Source organism: Heloderma suspectum, chromosome 2 (genome assembly GCF_057233095.1).
Source record: "Heloderma suspectum isolate Gila_16-S chromosome 2, 16-S_ref, whole genome shotgun sequence".
Classification (NCBI taxonomy): Eukaryota; Metazoa; Chordata; class Lepidosauria; order Squamata; family Helodermatidae; genus Heloderma; species Heloderma suspectum.
The window spans coordinates 49,978,717-49,992,020 of record NC_139459.1 but is presented as its reverse complement, the minus strand read 5'-3'; the positions used below and the strand labels follow the sequence as shown (position 1 = coordinate 49,992,020).

Below are 13,304 nucleotides of genomic sequence, written 5' to 3'. Positions count from 1 at the left end.
AAATTAGTTTGGTTCACACTTTTATGTTAACCTAAGTTACACTTCCCAATCTAATATGCAAGCCTGAAATGCAGTTGTCTTTATTTATTTATTAATGACTTGCTGTATTTCTGTGCTGCCTTTCTGAAGCAAACCTAGGCAGTTTACAGAAAGTTCAAATATCCTTTGATATTTGCGCCTTTCTAGATTTTGTGATGCAGTTTCCCAGTAAAAAAATGATGTACAAAAATGCATTATATAAGAGGAAACTGCTTGCAAAAATGCATATTAAGCCAAACTGCATACAAAACTTCGTATATTAGGAAAAATATGCATGAAAATACCTATGAATTTTCATGCAGACTTTAAAAAATATTTGCAAACTAATGAGGAAATAGGATGAAACAAATTTAGGATTGGAAAAATGAGAAACTGAGAGAAATCAACATTGGCAAATTCATCCATTCCAAATTCATCCATTGCTAACTGGAATTGCTGATGATGTTGCTGTAATGAAAAGTTGAGGCATTTGTATGCAAATTAAACTAAATTCGTCACTGATACAGAGCAATCAGGTGCTCTGTGCAGCATGCACATTTTAAGGAAAAGAAGCTGGATTATGCCTGACCCAGCAATATGGCCTCTACAGCACAGTTCAAGAAAATGTGTAGGAAATGTCTGACGGAGTCCATAGTACATAGAATAAACAGGATGTCCTGGGCAGACAAGTCACAGAGGCTGTTCAGAATTTGGACAAGAGGCTGTAAACAAGATGTTAGTGTAACTGCTGAAGATTAAACTGACCTCTGGGGGAAAGCTGATAGGAGCTGGGGAGCATCCAGTTTGGGATAAATCATCCCTAGGAGACAAGGCTGAAAAGGTTTCTGATCCTGTAAATAAGGATGGGATACAGTCAATGAGTGTGCAGTAGAATATGATAGGCAGTCAAAGAGGCCAAAGGGCTGTAAGAGAAAAATGCACATGCCAGAAACATTTGGGGAGGGATCTCTTATGTAGGTGTTTGTATGCCAGTCTCTGAGCCGAGATGGGGGAATTGGAGTACTTGGTTTTCAGTGGAAACCTGCTGGAAAGGAGAGAAATAGTGAGAAATGGTTAACTCTGATACAAATTCTATAGGCAGGACAGAGATGGGCATACTGGGGCGGTGTTTCTCTGTATGACAGAGGGCATAAAGTCAAGCTGGAAATCTTGAATCGGGAAGACTCTGCTGTGAATGGCAATATCAGGCCCCAAAAGTTAGTGTTGGGGACATGTTTTTGTCCCACTAGCCGAGGTGTTCAGGATGTTCTGGAAATGGAGAGTGAAACAAGGGAAGCAGCCAAGGGAGAAAGTTTTGTAGTGCTGGGTGACTTCAGTTATTCCCATACAGACTGGATAAATGTGTGTTCTGTTCATGACAAACAGATAAAATGCTTAGATACCCTAAAAGACTGTGCCTTACAACAGGTGGTTATGGAAACAACCAAAGGAGAGGTAACCTTGGGCTTAATCGTAAGTGGTGCTACCCAGGAACTGGTGCAAGACATAAGTGTTCTTGAATTGATTGGAAACAGTGACCCCAGTGCCATCAATTTTAACACCTATATAAGTGGACAATTGCCAAGGAAGTCCAGCACAATCATGTTTTATTTCAAAAGACAAAACTTCTCAAACATGAGGGGACTGAATGATACAAAAGTGCAGTAACAGAAGCTCAGCAAAAATATATATTGCAGATCAGGAAATGACGTCTGTTATAAAGGGCCTCGTGACACCTTAAAGACTAACAAATGTATTCTGGCATAAGCTTTTGCAGTCTGTAGTCCACTTCATCAGATGTATCTGATGAAGATGTATCTGATGAAGAGGACTATAGTCCGCAAAAGCTTATGCCGGAATACATTTGTTAGTCTGTAAGGTGTCACAAGACCCTTTATAATAGGGGTGGACAACCTGCGGCCCTTGGGCTTCAAGTGGTCCTCAGCCTGATTTCAGAAACCTTCTGCATGCAAACAATTCAGTCCCTTGGCAAGAGAGATCTGTCCCTTGGCAGACTTTGCTGGGCAGGAAGGACGGGGGTGGGGAGTGGTAGAGGAAATGGAGTGGCAGAAAAAGGTAGCGAAAAAGGATAACCCACCCAGTTTTGGCTCTGTGTCTGCTCGCTGTTGGCGTTAACTGCCCACTGCCAACATGCGGCCCCGGACATATTAGCTGTGAGGGAATCCAACCCTCAATAGAAAAAAGGTTACCTACTCCTGCTTTATAATATCTTCGAGTACTATCTGAATTTGCTTCATGAATGTTATATTGAAAATACTGATTCTTTGATCTATATGTTATATAGTATATATACACAATAACTCAGCAAGGTTATTATTTTATTTTCATTTTAAAGGATCTTACTCTGAAGCAAGCTGAGACATTGGGAGAAGTGCAGATGCCTTGCAACTCTACAGCTTTTGTGGAAGGTATAGTTCTTCAGTCTTGATTGCAGCATTATCCACAAATCCATTGTCGAATTACATGTGTAAAATACATTGGAATAGCATTCACTTTCTGTGCAATCTGGTATGCAAACATTTCACAAATGAATGTTACGATAATTGTGGTTCAGCTGAGCGGCCCTTTAACATGGCAATGATTGTCTTTCAGCCTGCCCTGCTTGCAGGATTGTTGTAGGGGGGCGGGGAATGAGATTAGCATTGTAAAGCACTTTGTACACTGGAATGTTAAAAATAATTCTAAATGGTTTTATTAAAAACAACTCCTCTAGAGAGAATTAACATCCTTGACGCTGTCTGGGTGTCAAAGGCTGCAATATAACTGAAAAGACTTTTAAACAATGGCCCCATCCCAGTACAGCTGACCCACACAGGACTGCCCAGGGGGTTAATGGGGCTTAGAGCAGATGTCATGTTCAGGGCCCTGCCATTTCCTTCTACATGGACCCATGAGCGTGTGGGGCTCTGTTGAGCAGTATGGCAGAGTGGGAGCTGATGGAACACAGAGGAGCTTGGTGGAGAAGGGGGGGCTTATTTTGTGGAGACCTGGGACAATTTGCTGCAGTTGACACCCCTCCAACCCCCATGTGGCCTGGACCCACACATATAAAGAGGTTTCTGAGTGAAGATAATCTCACTATATGAACAAAAAGCTGTGGCATGGAAAAGGAGAGAGTCTCTAGCAGTCTGGCTTAGATGAGCAGCTCTCTCCTCAGTCGAGCTATTACATGACCCATGCTGCATTAGTGGAGTCTTCAGGCCCTTCACCCATGTTTGTGGGGATGGGGTGGGGGGAAATCAGTTAGGACATAGCCTGCCTCTTCCTGTTCAGGTCTTCATATGCTACTGTGATTCATACTGATCTCTGAATAGGGCAAATGGGTGCAGTCCTACACACAAGTCAATACAAGTTACACTTGTCTTGAATGAAGTATGAATGTAGAGTTGGGATTTAATTATTTTGACTCAGTAGTATCCAATTGTAATTTCTTCAAAAATGCCAGAAGAGGGCAGAATTCCACTGAAATTATTTCAGTGTAATATATAGAATGATTGCTACTGGTTTTGATATTGAGGCTTTTCATTCTAAAATTTTGAGGGTGCATTTGCAGTTTGGTAAGATTCAACCATGGGCCGCGGTGGCTTAGTGGTTAAGACGCTGAACTGCAGACTGGAAGGTCGGCAGGTCAGCAGTTCGAGACCCGAGTGCTGCGTGACGGAGTGAGCTCCCGTCTTCAGTCCCAGCTCTTGCCAACCTAGCAGTTCAAAAGCAAGAAATTGCAAGTAGATAAATAGGTACTGCCTCAGCGGGAAAGGTAACAGCGTTCCGTGCACCTTGGTGTTCAGTCATGCCGGCCACATGACCATGGAAGCGTCTTCGGACAGCACTGGCTCTTCGGCTTAGAAATGGGGATGAGCACCGCACCCTAGAGTCGGACACGACTGGTTGGGGACACCTTTACCTTTACCTTTTTTTAAGATTCAGCCCTATCAATGCAAAACTCCTTTTTCATAAGGCAAATTGGGTCCATCAAGATTCTGAGGGTTTGCCTCATAGTCATAGTTATGTATTTTAATCAAGATGGATAGCAACAAAAATTGTACAGGGTAGAAACTTGGGCTGTGCGCGGACCCCCTGCTTCACTTCGGATGCCACTTTGGACCTTCCAAATCATCTTGTTTCGACTCAGACTGATTCGGACCCCCTCCACTTCGACTCGATTCTGGATCCGAAGTGAGATGCGGAAACCCGGATCACTTGGTTTGGCCGTTTTCCCATTGACTTGCATGGGAAAACACAAATGCCCATAACTTTATCCGTTTTCATGATAAATATATGAAACATGGGGTCCTCTCTGCTGACATGGAGGAGATCCTACCTGCCAAACTTCAGACAGTTTGGCGTAGTACTTTTTGAGCTAGGTGCAGCTGAATTTAGTTTTTTTCCACAAAAACTCTCAAAGCAAAGAGCTATACCTTTCAGCCCTGCACTGCCTCTTCCTCCTGCCTGCTCAGCTGTCTATGGTTGTGTTTCCATGACAATGGAAGGAGAAGCTAATGGAGGAGTACTGGAGTTTTAAAAAGGAATCAGCTTTGCTGGGATGTGGTCCATGCAGGCCCAATGAGCAGGTTCTCCGGAGCAGTAAAACTCACTTCACACAACATACTTCCTGGTGGGGGTGGAGGTTGGAGTGAATGTCATCTGACTGGCAGGGGCTGCTCAACCAATAAGAGAGGCTTCCCCCTCCCCCTCTTTCTCCTTTCCCCTGAAAGTCCAGATGCACCTGCATTTCTGGAGTAAGCCTCATTGACCACAAGTTACTTCCAAGTAGACACACATATGCTTGTGCTGGGAAACAGAGCAGTAAACACAAAGACGGAAACCAGCCCCCATTTTAACCCACACGATTTATATAACGAAGGGTGGAAGTAGTTTCTTCCTAATGCAATAAACCAAACAAAGGAGAATTGGAGCCTTGAGATCGCGCTTTACAGCGCTGAGGGAATTTGAGCTTTAAAACTGTGCCATGTCAATTGAGGGGCTTTTCTGTAAGTTCTGTGGCCATTAAGATGGCAAGCCTCATTGACCACAAGAGGAATTACTTCTGAGGAGACCCTAATGGTTTTGTTGAAAGAGAGCAGTAAACACAAAGATGGAAACCAGCCACCATTTTAACCCACAGGATCTCTATAACAAAGGGTCGAAGTTTCTTCCTAAGGCAATAAACCAAACAAAGGAGAATCGGAGCTTTGAGATCATGCTGTGCCTTGTCAATTGGGTAAATTGCTGGTGGAAACACCCCCAAGGACTGCAGAGTATGTGTGTGCACCATGCCTCCTCCTGCCTGGGTGATTCACAGCACTTTTTGCACATAAGTCTATGTGTACACATAGACTTATACGCAAAAAGTGCTGTGAATCGCCCATATACTCAAGATTCATGGTGCTTTTTGCATATAAGTCTATGTGCACATAGACTTCCAATCGCCATGTTTTTTAATAACATGCTGATCGTGGTGGAGGTGGAGGGATTGGCAAGCGGAGCAGGGGCTGCAGGGGGAGGGTGTCTGGAGAACCCAGACAGGGGTGGGTTCTAAGTAACACCACCAGAATTATCACTGTCTCTGAAATGCAGCTGTTTTTCTCCAGTTATTCAGTCTTTCCCTCTCCTCCATCACTGTCACTGATTGGAGATTGCTGGGTTACATTCAGCCTTGATTTGGCAACTAGAGTTCCATTTGCCAAAGCTCCCTCTCTCCTCCTCCTTCCTCCTCAACCGCTTGCTGAACTTGAAGTTGAATACTTGAAGTTGATACTTTTGGCACCAGGCTATCTGGGTTGCTCAGAACAAATCACTGAGTTGGATGAGGTGCTTTGTATACAAGCCGCTTTACTTCGGGGCACCTCATTGCTATTCTGCTCCACTTCATATCACGCAGAGGCACCTCTGAAGCAGCCTGCCTGGACTCGTTATTTGGGCTTCAGACCGAAGCGGTGCACAGCCCTAAGTAGAAACTAAGGAAAAAAGGTAGTAATTTAATATATAGTAATGTTTTCATATTTTCATAGGAACGTTCACATGTTAAGTTCTTCTAAAGCACCAGGCAGAAGTTACAGGCCAAATAAAGCAATGAATGCTGCCTGTAATGTTTGATCAGTGAACTAGTTATGCTTCACAACTTGGGTTTACTTGGAATCAAACCCCACTGAGTTCAGTGGGTCTTAAAACCCAAGTCAGTGTGCATAGAATGGCAACCTAAAACATGCTCGAGATAGTCCTTTAAATGATTGTTTCAGCAAGTAACATAGTTCTTCATTTCTCAGTTTGTTTGTGCATTCTGGGGGGGTCAACGTAAGGTGCTTTTTCTACCATAGTAATAATTCTGTCTTAACTTTCAAACCAAGTGGGACTGAAAAGCCATCAGGGGACTTTTTAATTAACAAAACAACCTGCTTGCTAAATGAGTCCTTTAAGGGAGAGGGTTAGCAACACATCTGTGGCAAATAATTTCATTTCAGAGTTCAGTATTCAGGGAAAGTTCTAGGAAATATTTAGAGGAACCCATTAGACCCTTCTCTGGGCATTAGTATAAACTTTACCATTATGTCCACAAGAACTCTCTATCTCAGTGTTAGTTATCATTTTATCTTCTGTTTTATATATAATTGTGTTGTCTTGTCATTTTCCTTCATCTTCTGTCTCATTGGTGGATAATGGCATAAAAGAAGCATTTTTGCATTATTGGCTGCAGTACATGCGGTGATTTTTTTCCAGTTGCCATTACTGCTGTTGGTGCTTTTCTTGCATCTTGATCTGGTGTGCCACCTGCAGGCTCCCAGATGTGGGAAAGCAAAGGTGTATCATCTAGGATTCGGGTGGGGGTGGGGGCAGGGAGTCTCTATAGGAGAGAAGATAAAGAATGTTCTGTCCGCTAGATATGGATGGTGGAATCGGTCTACCTTCATGCCTCGCCAACATGCCATTACTAGGTTATGGAATAATGTAAAGTTCTGTGCTTGAGTTCTGTGTTAATATAAATGGTCTAGTTTTTATCACTGAAGCTGGAGTGCGGTGTGGTCCAGCTGCTCACTGCAGCGATGCTTTCCCTACACTAGAGAAAAAATTACTTGCAGTACCAGTGTTTAATTTTGCTGCAAGTACACAGGTCAGGAGTTTGATGAACATGGATGAAATGCTTACATGCAGAAGGCACTGGCACTGTGTTATATGTTTTACTTCATCTGCCTCATGGATCAAGCAAGGGTTGAAAAATCAGACACAGTTCCTGACCAAAGCACTAAAAGGGTCACCTGTTTTATAGAATCTTAGTAGGTCCATGTACACAACAGCTGCTTTTAGAACCTTTTGGCATTTTACAAGTGAGTTGTGTATTTTCTTTCCAGTGTAACATGCAAAGGGGGAACTTTCCCCTCTTTTTTGGGTGAGTGGATTCCACTCCAGGAGTGTGCTTGGATGTTACATAAGAAGCCAAAAAGATGCATGTGACTCACTTGTGCTTCCTCCAGCCTTCTTGTATGTAACTTCTGAAGCTGCCATTATAGTGTAAACTCAAAACTGAACACAGATTTTCATCCCATGTGGGAAGACTGGATACAAAAATGACTGAATAAAAAAAATAACTAAAAGGAAAATGGCAACAGAATGAATTCATTTCTTTTTGACAACAGTATTTACTTTTAGCTAACCATGTAGGTTGTAGGGGGAGGTGTTAGGCACAGAATATTCATGCCTCTCTTTCATAATAGTGGTGCTGTCTGTGAACAGGGAAGAATTAAACAAATATGGATTTGGTGCGCTATGTCCTTCCTCCAGAGTTTTGAGAAGGAGCCAGGAAGCAAACTAATAACATAGTCACAATTGTTCCCTGTAGTGAAAGGGAAAGAGCTAGTTTTTTAAACACGTGCAATTGCTTTTCTTCTTTTTTAATCAAGTCAGAATCTCATGTACACTATAATGTGCCTGGGGCAGCCAGTGCTGTTTGACAAGTACCTATTAGTCAGTAAGGCTACTTTATGATTTACCCTGTATTTTCACAGCATGCCCCTTTAAGACAAAAGAGCTTGTCTGCAATTAGCCCATTAAAATAACACAACAGTTTAATGTAGAACCATCTAATATTTCAACCACAAGCATGCTACTATGGGAGTCACGCGTATTGCAAAAGAACTTTGTGTGTGCCTGTGGGTATCCTTTTATTTTCCTCTTTTGGTATGATGCGCATGTGGGGAGGGGGGAAGGAAGGAAGAAGTACTAGAGCACAGTCCTATGCATGTTTAGACAGAAAAAGGTCCTACAACTCCCAGCATTCCCCAGCCAACCAGACTGGCTAGGAATGCTGAGAATTGTAGGATTTTTTTCCTGTCTAAACCTGCATAGGATTGCAGCTTTAACTTCCATACTTGGCATCCAGAGCCTAATGAGAAACTTCTTTTCTTTAAACAGATCTGGTGGACTTTGTATCTGAGGAGTCATCTCTTAAAAATGAAGATGTGACGGTACAGTTCAATTACCTCTTTATGAATTGCTAAAATCAAATGAGGTTCCCATACCACACCCTTTGCTTTGATATCTGAACACCTACCAGAATTGAAGATAACAACTGGCTAATGCCTGCCAAGTAGCACTTCTTTCTCTCCTTGTTCCAAGTCCAAAAAAGAAGTGTCTGGGTAATAAAACAAAATCAGCCAGGCAGTATTCCTGGCTATGATTGCTATAGAGAAGAAGTTAACTCTTTTGCTTGGGACTCAAAGTTATGATAATTGTGGCCAATCATATTTTAGTTAGGAAAATATACTGTAGCCTTTGAGGTTTTTATGGTTACAGCTGTACTCCATTGATCCTTCTATTTATCATGTTGTGACATAAAGCTTATGGCAATAATTTCTCATGTCTGAAAGCAAATACGTTGTCTGGCTGATGATAAATGCATTAGCTCAGCAGAAGGACTGATGAAACAGAGTCACTTGAGTATCTAATTTAATGTGTCTTAGGACAAGGTTGGGCAGACATCAGGCTTGTGGGATCTACTTTGTTTTTGTTTTTTTCTACTAGAACCCCAAGATTCACCAGCCAGAGCTTGGTGGAAAAGGCATACACATAGAATTTAAAGAATTTTGAGCCCAGGAATTTGTTTTGAGTACCAGAACTTAACTGAGCTCACAGTCATTCTATTCAAAAATGCACTCCTGGTTACCCCAAACTTTCTTCATTTCAGCTGAATAACTGGAGGGGGAGTCATTTTGTTGTTAAACAATTTGGAGTCAGAAATCCTAGCTGACTGATTGATTGCATTTTCAATACCACCCAATAGCCAAAGCTCTCTGGGCAGTTTACAACAATTAAAACCACAAGTACATCATAAAATAACAGTCCAAAATAAAACCTAACAGCAATGTAGAGATTTAAAATACAGTAACAGATGTAAAACAGCAGAGCTAAAAGACTAAAATGCCTGGGAAAATAAAAAGGTCTTCATCTGGCACCAGAAAGAGCACAAGGTAGATGCCAGGTGAGCCTCTCTGGGAAGCTCATTCCACATCCTGAGTGCCACAGCAGAAAAAGCCCTCTTCTTGAAAGCCCCCAACCTTACTTCCCTTCGTGTGGGCTCCCAGAGAAGGACTGCTGAAGATGATCTTAGAGTCTGGGCAAATCGCCCATAGATCTACCTGTAGATCCCAGTTACCTTCTGTTCATCCTGTCTTAAGATACTATATGGAGCCACCATTGGTCTATCTAGCCTAGATGGCACTCCACTGTCTCAGCTGAAAGCCTTTCCAAGCTCTACTACTACCTGAGATCCTTTTTGACCAGCGACAACGTGGCTAGAACCTAAAGCCTTCTGCATTGCAAAGCATGTTCTGTTCCACAAAACGATGGTCCCATCTCTTACCTTAGAGTGCCTTGCATTTATGATCCTTTTGCAGTGGCCCCAGGTCACTAACACAGATATGAATGGGCTTAATTGGCCAAACTACCTGCTGGATTCTGGCCAGTGCGTTTGCACCTGTTTTCTGACATGGGAGTGGTTTATGGGCGTGCTCCTGAGTTTCTAAATCACACTGGGGAATGAATTTGCCTAAATGGAGAGAATGGCTCTGATATTCTGTGATCTGCATTGTTTGCTTCTTGATTTTTAAAAGGGAAGTACAGGTTGTTGACCTACCGCTTCTAGGAGCGTTGTTTCTTTGTCTGGTGCTTCTAAAAGAACAGAGCTGGCCAGTATCAAAATATAAATTTCCCAGTAGCCCAAAATAGTGGGTGATGCATGGACTGTTGACATGTTATAAACCCCATGAATTGTAGTTTGGGAAAATTGGACAGCAACTTGCTGAGGGAATGATCTCTTCTTAATCTGTGTTGATGATTTTGCTTGCTATTTTAGAAAATTGTAAGTGCTTTTGAAAAATATATACTACTGTGTTCGGATTTTTCCCAGCACAGTTTATGACAGAGCACAAGCTGGGATATAATCTAATTCACGTTTGTTTTGTAGTTTTACAGAGATCATATGATTCAGCGAACTGGAAAGGAAGATGATAATGGATTGGATTTAGGTGAGAAACAACTTCAGCTGTGTTCTTGGAAATTTTTTAAAAAATAGTTTATAATGTGTTGGTTATAATTGGAGAGCAGAAATTGCCACCTGGTGACCAGAAGTGGCAGATTTGGAAATCCCATGCAGATTCTTGTCCCCCTTCTCTGTCTCACTCCCTCTTTCTTCCCAGTGCCTTTGAGGTCCAGTAGCTTGCTCTATATTTCTGGGTTGACTTCTAGGGCATCATGTTTTCTCTCTGGCTCCCTTCATGCCAAGCACACACCTGGTGGTGTGGGAGCCACTTCCCACTAAAACCATGGCTGGTCAGTCAAGAAAGGCTTCCTGGAATAGAGCTATTTCCAGGAGGCACCAGAAACAACATAGTGTTGGTGCCTGCCTGACCTCCAGAGGCAGGGAGTTCCATAGAAAGGGGGCCACCACACTGAAGGCTGTTCTCTGGGTGGACGCCAATCAGTCCATAGGTCCGTGTGGAACCACCAGTAGCATGCGCTCTAATGACCTCAGTGACTAGTTTTATCCCACCCAATCACCATCCCAGTAGAGAATGTTGACAGCACTCGGTCCCTGTGTAGGGCAGCCCTTGCAAGGGAAACCGACAAATCACCTCTGTTTATCTTGGACTTGAAGGCAAATGGAGGCAGCAGGGAAGCAGCCTCTGTACTCTGCAAGGCAAGGCTCCTACAGGAAAGAACTGCTGGCGCTTGTCTTGGAACAGAAGGGGAATGCAAAAGGCAGATGGGGACTAGAGCTTGGGCTGAGTGGCCTGGCGCTGGATGCTTATACATAAGGCTGCGCAATCTTGTATTGAAGATCCAAAGCGGCCATTAGTTTAAATCCATATCTAGCAACTATGTCTTTCCCTCCATTTTTACTCTAGAGTAGACTCAGGGGGTGGGGCAGATCTGGATTAAGATCCTAGTGTGGAAGTAGGGGGCTTTAACCTTGTAATGTTTGCTTTAGCCCAAAGCATGTAAGAATACCACAGTGGTAAGGCTGTTTCATTTTGTTTAAACCACATTTGGGGGAAGATTTTCTTTTTTCAATTACTGAAGAGTAATATACTAACCAACATTTCACTAACCACTCATTTCAAACATAACCACCAATTTTCACTTATATGTTCTCTTTTCGGAGTTAACAGAGATCAGTTTCATTGAAAGCACAAATTTGTATCCCCTTCCCAAACATCTTTTAAAACTGATTTATAAGAAAAAGTTTGTCAGTGTCAGTTGTTGTTGTTGTTGTTCAGTCGTTCAGTCGTGTCCGACTCTTCGTGACCCCATGGACCATAGCACGCCAGGCCTTCCTGTCCTGCGCTCTCTCCCGGAGCGTGCTCAAGTTCATATTCATTGCATCCGTGATGCTATCTAGCCATCTCATCCTCTGCCGTCCCCTTCTCCTTTTGCCTTCAGTCTTTCCCAGCATCAGGGTCTTTTCCAGGGAGTTTTCTCTTCGCATTAGGTGGCCAAAATATTGGAGCTTCAGCTTCATTATCTGTCCTTCCAATGAGCACTCAGGGTTGATTTCCTTTAGGATGGACTGATTTGACCTCCTTGCAGTCCAGGGGACTCGTAAGAGTCTTCTCCAGCACCACAGTTCGAAAGCATCAATTCTTCGGCGCTCAGCCTTCCTTATAGTCCAGCTCTCACAGCCATACGTTGCTACTGGGAAAACCATAGTTTTGATTAGACGGACCTTTGTCGGCAAGGTGATGTCTCTGCTTCTTACTATGCTGTCTAGGTTGGCCATAGCTTTCCTCCCAAGGAGCAAGCGTCTTTTAATTTCATGGCTACAGTCACCGTCTGCGGTGATCTTGGAGCCCAAGAAAGTAAAATCTGTCACTGCTTCCATTTCTTCCCCTTCTATATGCCAGGAAGTGATGGGGCCAGATGCCATGATCTTCGTTTTTTTAATGTTGAGTTTCAACCCAGCTTTTGCACTCTCCTCTTTCACCCTCAACAAGAGGCTCTTTAGATCCTCTTCGCTTTCTGCCATTAGGGTGGTATCGTCTGCATATCGGAGGTTGTTGATAATTCTCCCAGCAATCTTAATTCCGACCTCTGATTCATCCAACCCGGCATTTCTCATGATGTACTCTGCATATAAGTTAAATAAGCAGGGTGACAATATGCAGCCTTGTCGTACTCCTTTCCCAATTTTGAACCAATCGGTTGTTCCATGTCTGGTTCTTACTGTTGCTTCTTGACCCTCATACAGGTTTCTCAGGAGACAGGTAAGGTGGTCTGGTACTCCCATCACTTTCAGAATTTGCCACAGTTTGTTGTGATCCACACAATCAAAGGCTTTAGCGTAGTCAATGAAGCAGAAATAGACGTTTTTCTGGAATTCTCTTGCTTTCTCCATGATGCAGCGAATGTTGGCGATTTGATCTCTAGTTCCTCTGCCTCTTCGAAACCCAGCTTGTACTTCCAGTAGTTCTCGGTTCGCATACTGCTGAAGCCTAGCTTGTAGGATTTTGAGCATCACCTTGCTGGCATGTGAAATGAGCGCAATTGTGTGGTAGTTTGAACACTCTTTGGCGTTGCCCTTCTTTGGAATTGGAATGTAAACTGACCTTTTCCAGTCTTGTGGCCACTGTTGAGTGTTCCAGATTTGTTGGCATATTGAATGCAGCACTTTAACAGCATCATCTTTTAGGATTTTAAATAGCTCGGCTGGAATACTGTCATCTCCGCTAGCTTTGTTGTTACTAATGCTTCCTAAGGCCCACTTGACTTCACTCTCG

General features: G+C 43.0%; 1 protein-coding gene across 2 annotated transcripts in view; it reads left to right on the top strand.

The window, feature by feature from the left end:
- Positions 1-13,304, top strand: part of ARHGEF28 (Rho guanine nucleotide exchange factor 28) — a 211,346-nt gene that overhangs the window by 87,911 nt on the left and 110,131 nt on the right. For both annotated transcript variants that reach the window (XM_084833481.1, XM_084833480.1), the window contains exons 7-9: positions 2,375-2,447; positions 8,446-8,498; positions 10,496-10,556. In XM_084833481.1, the coding sequence (XP_084689607.1) occupies positions 2,375-2,447; positions 8,446-8,498; positions 10,496-10,556 (187 nt within the window). The remainder of the gene's footprint in view (positions 1-2,374; positions 2,448-8,445; positions 8,499-10,495; positions 10,557-13,304) is intronic.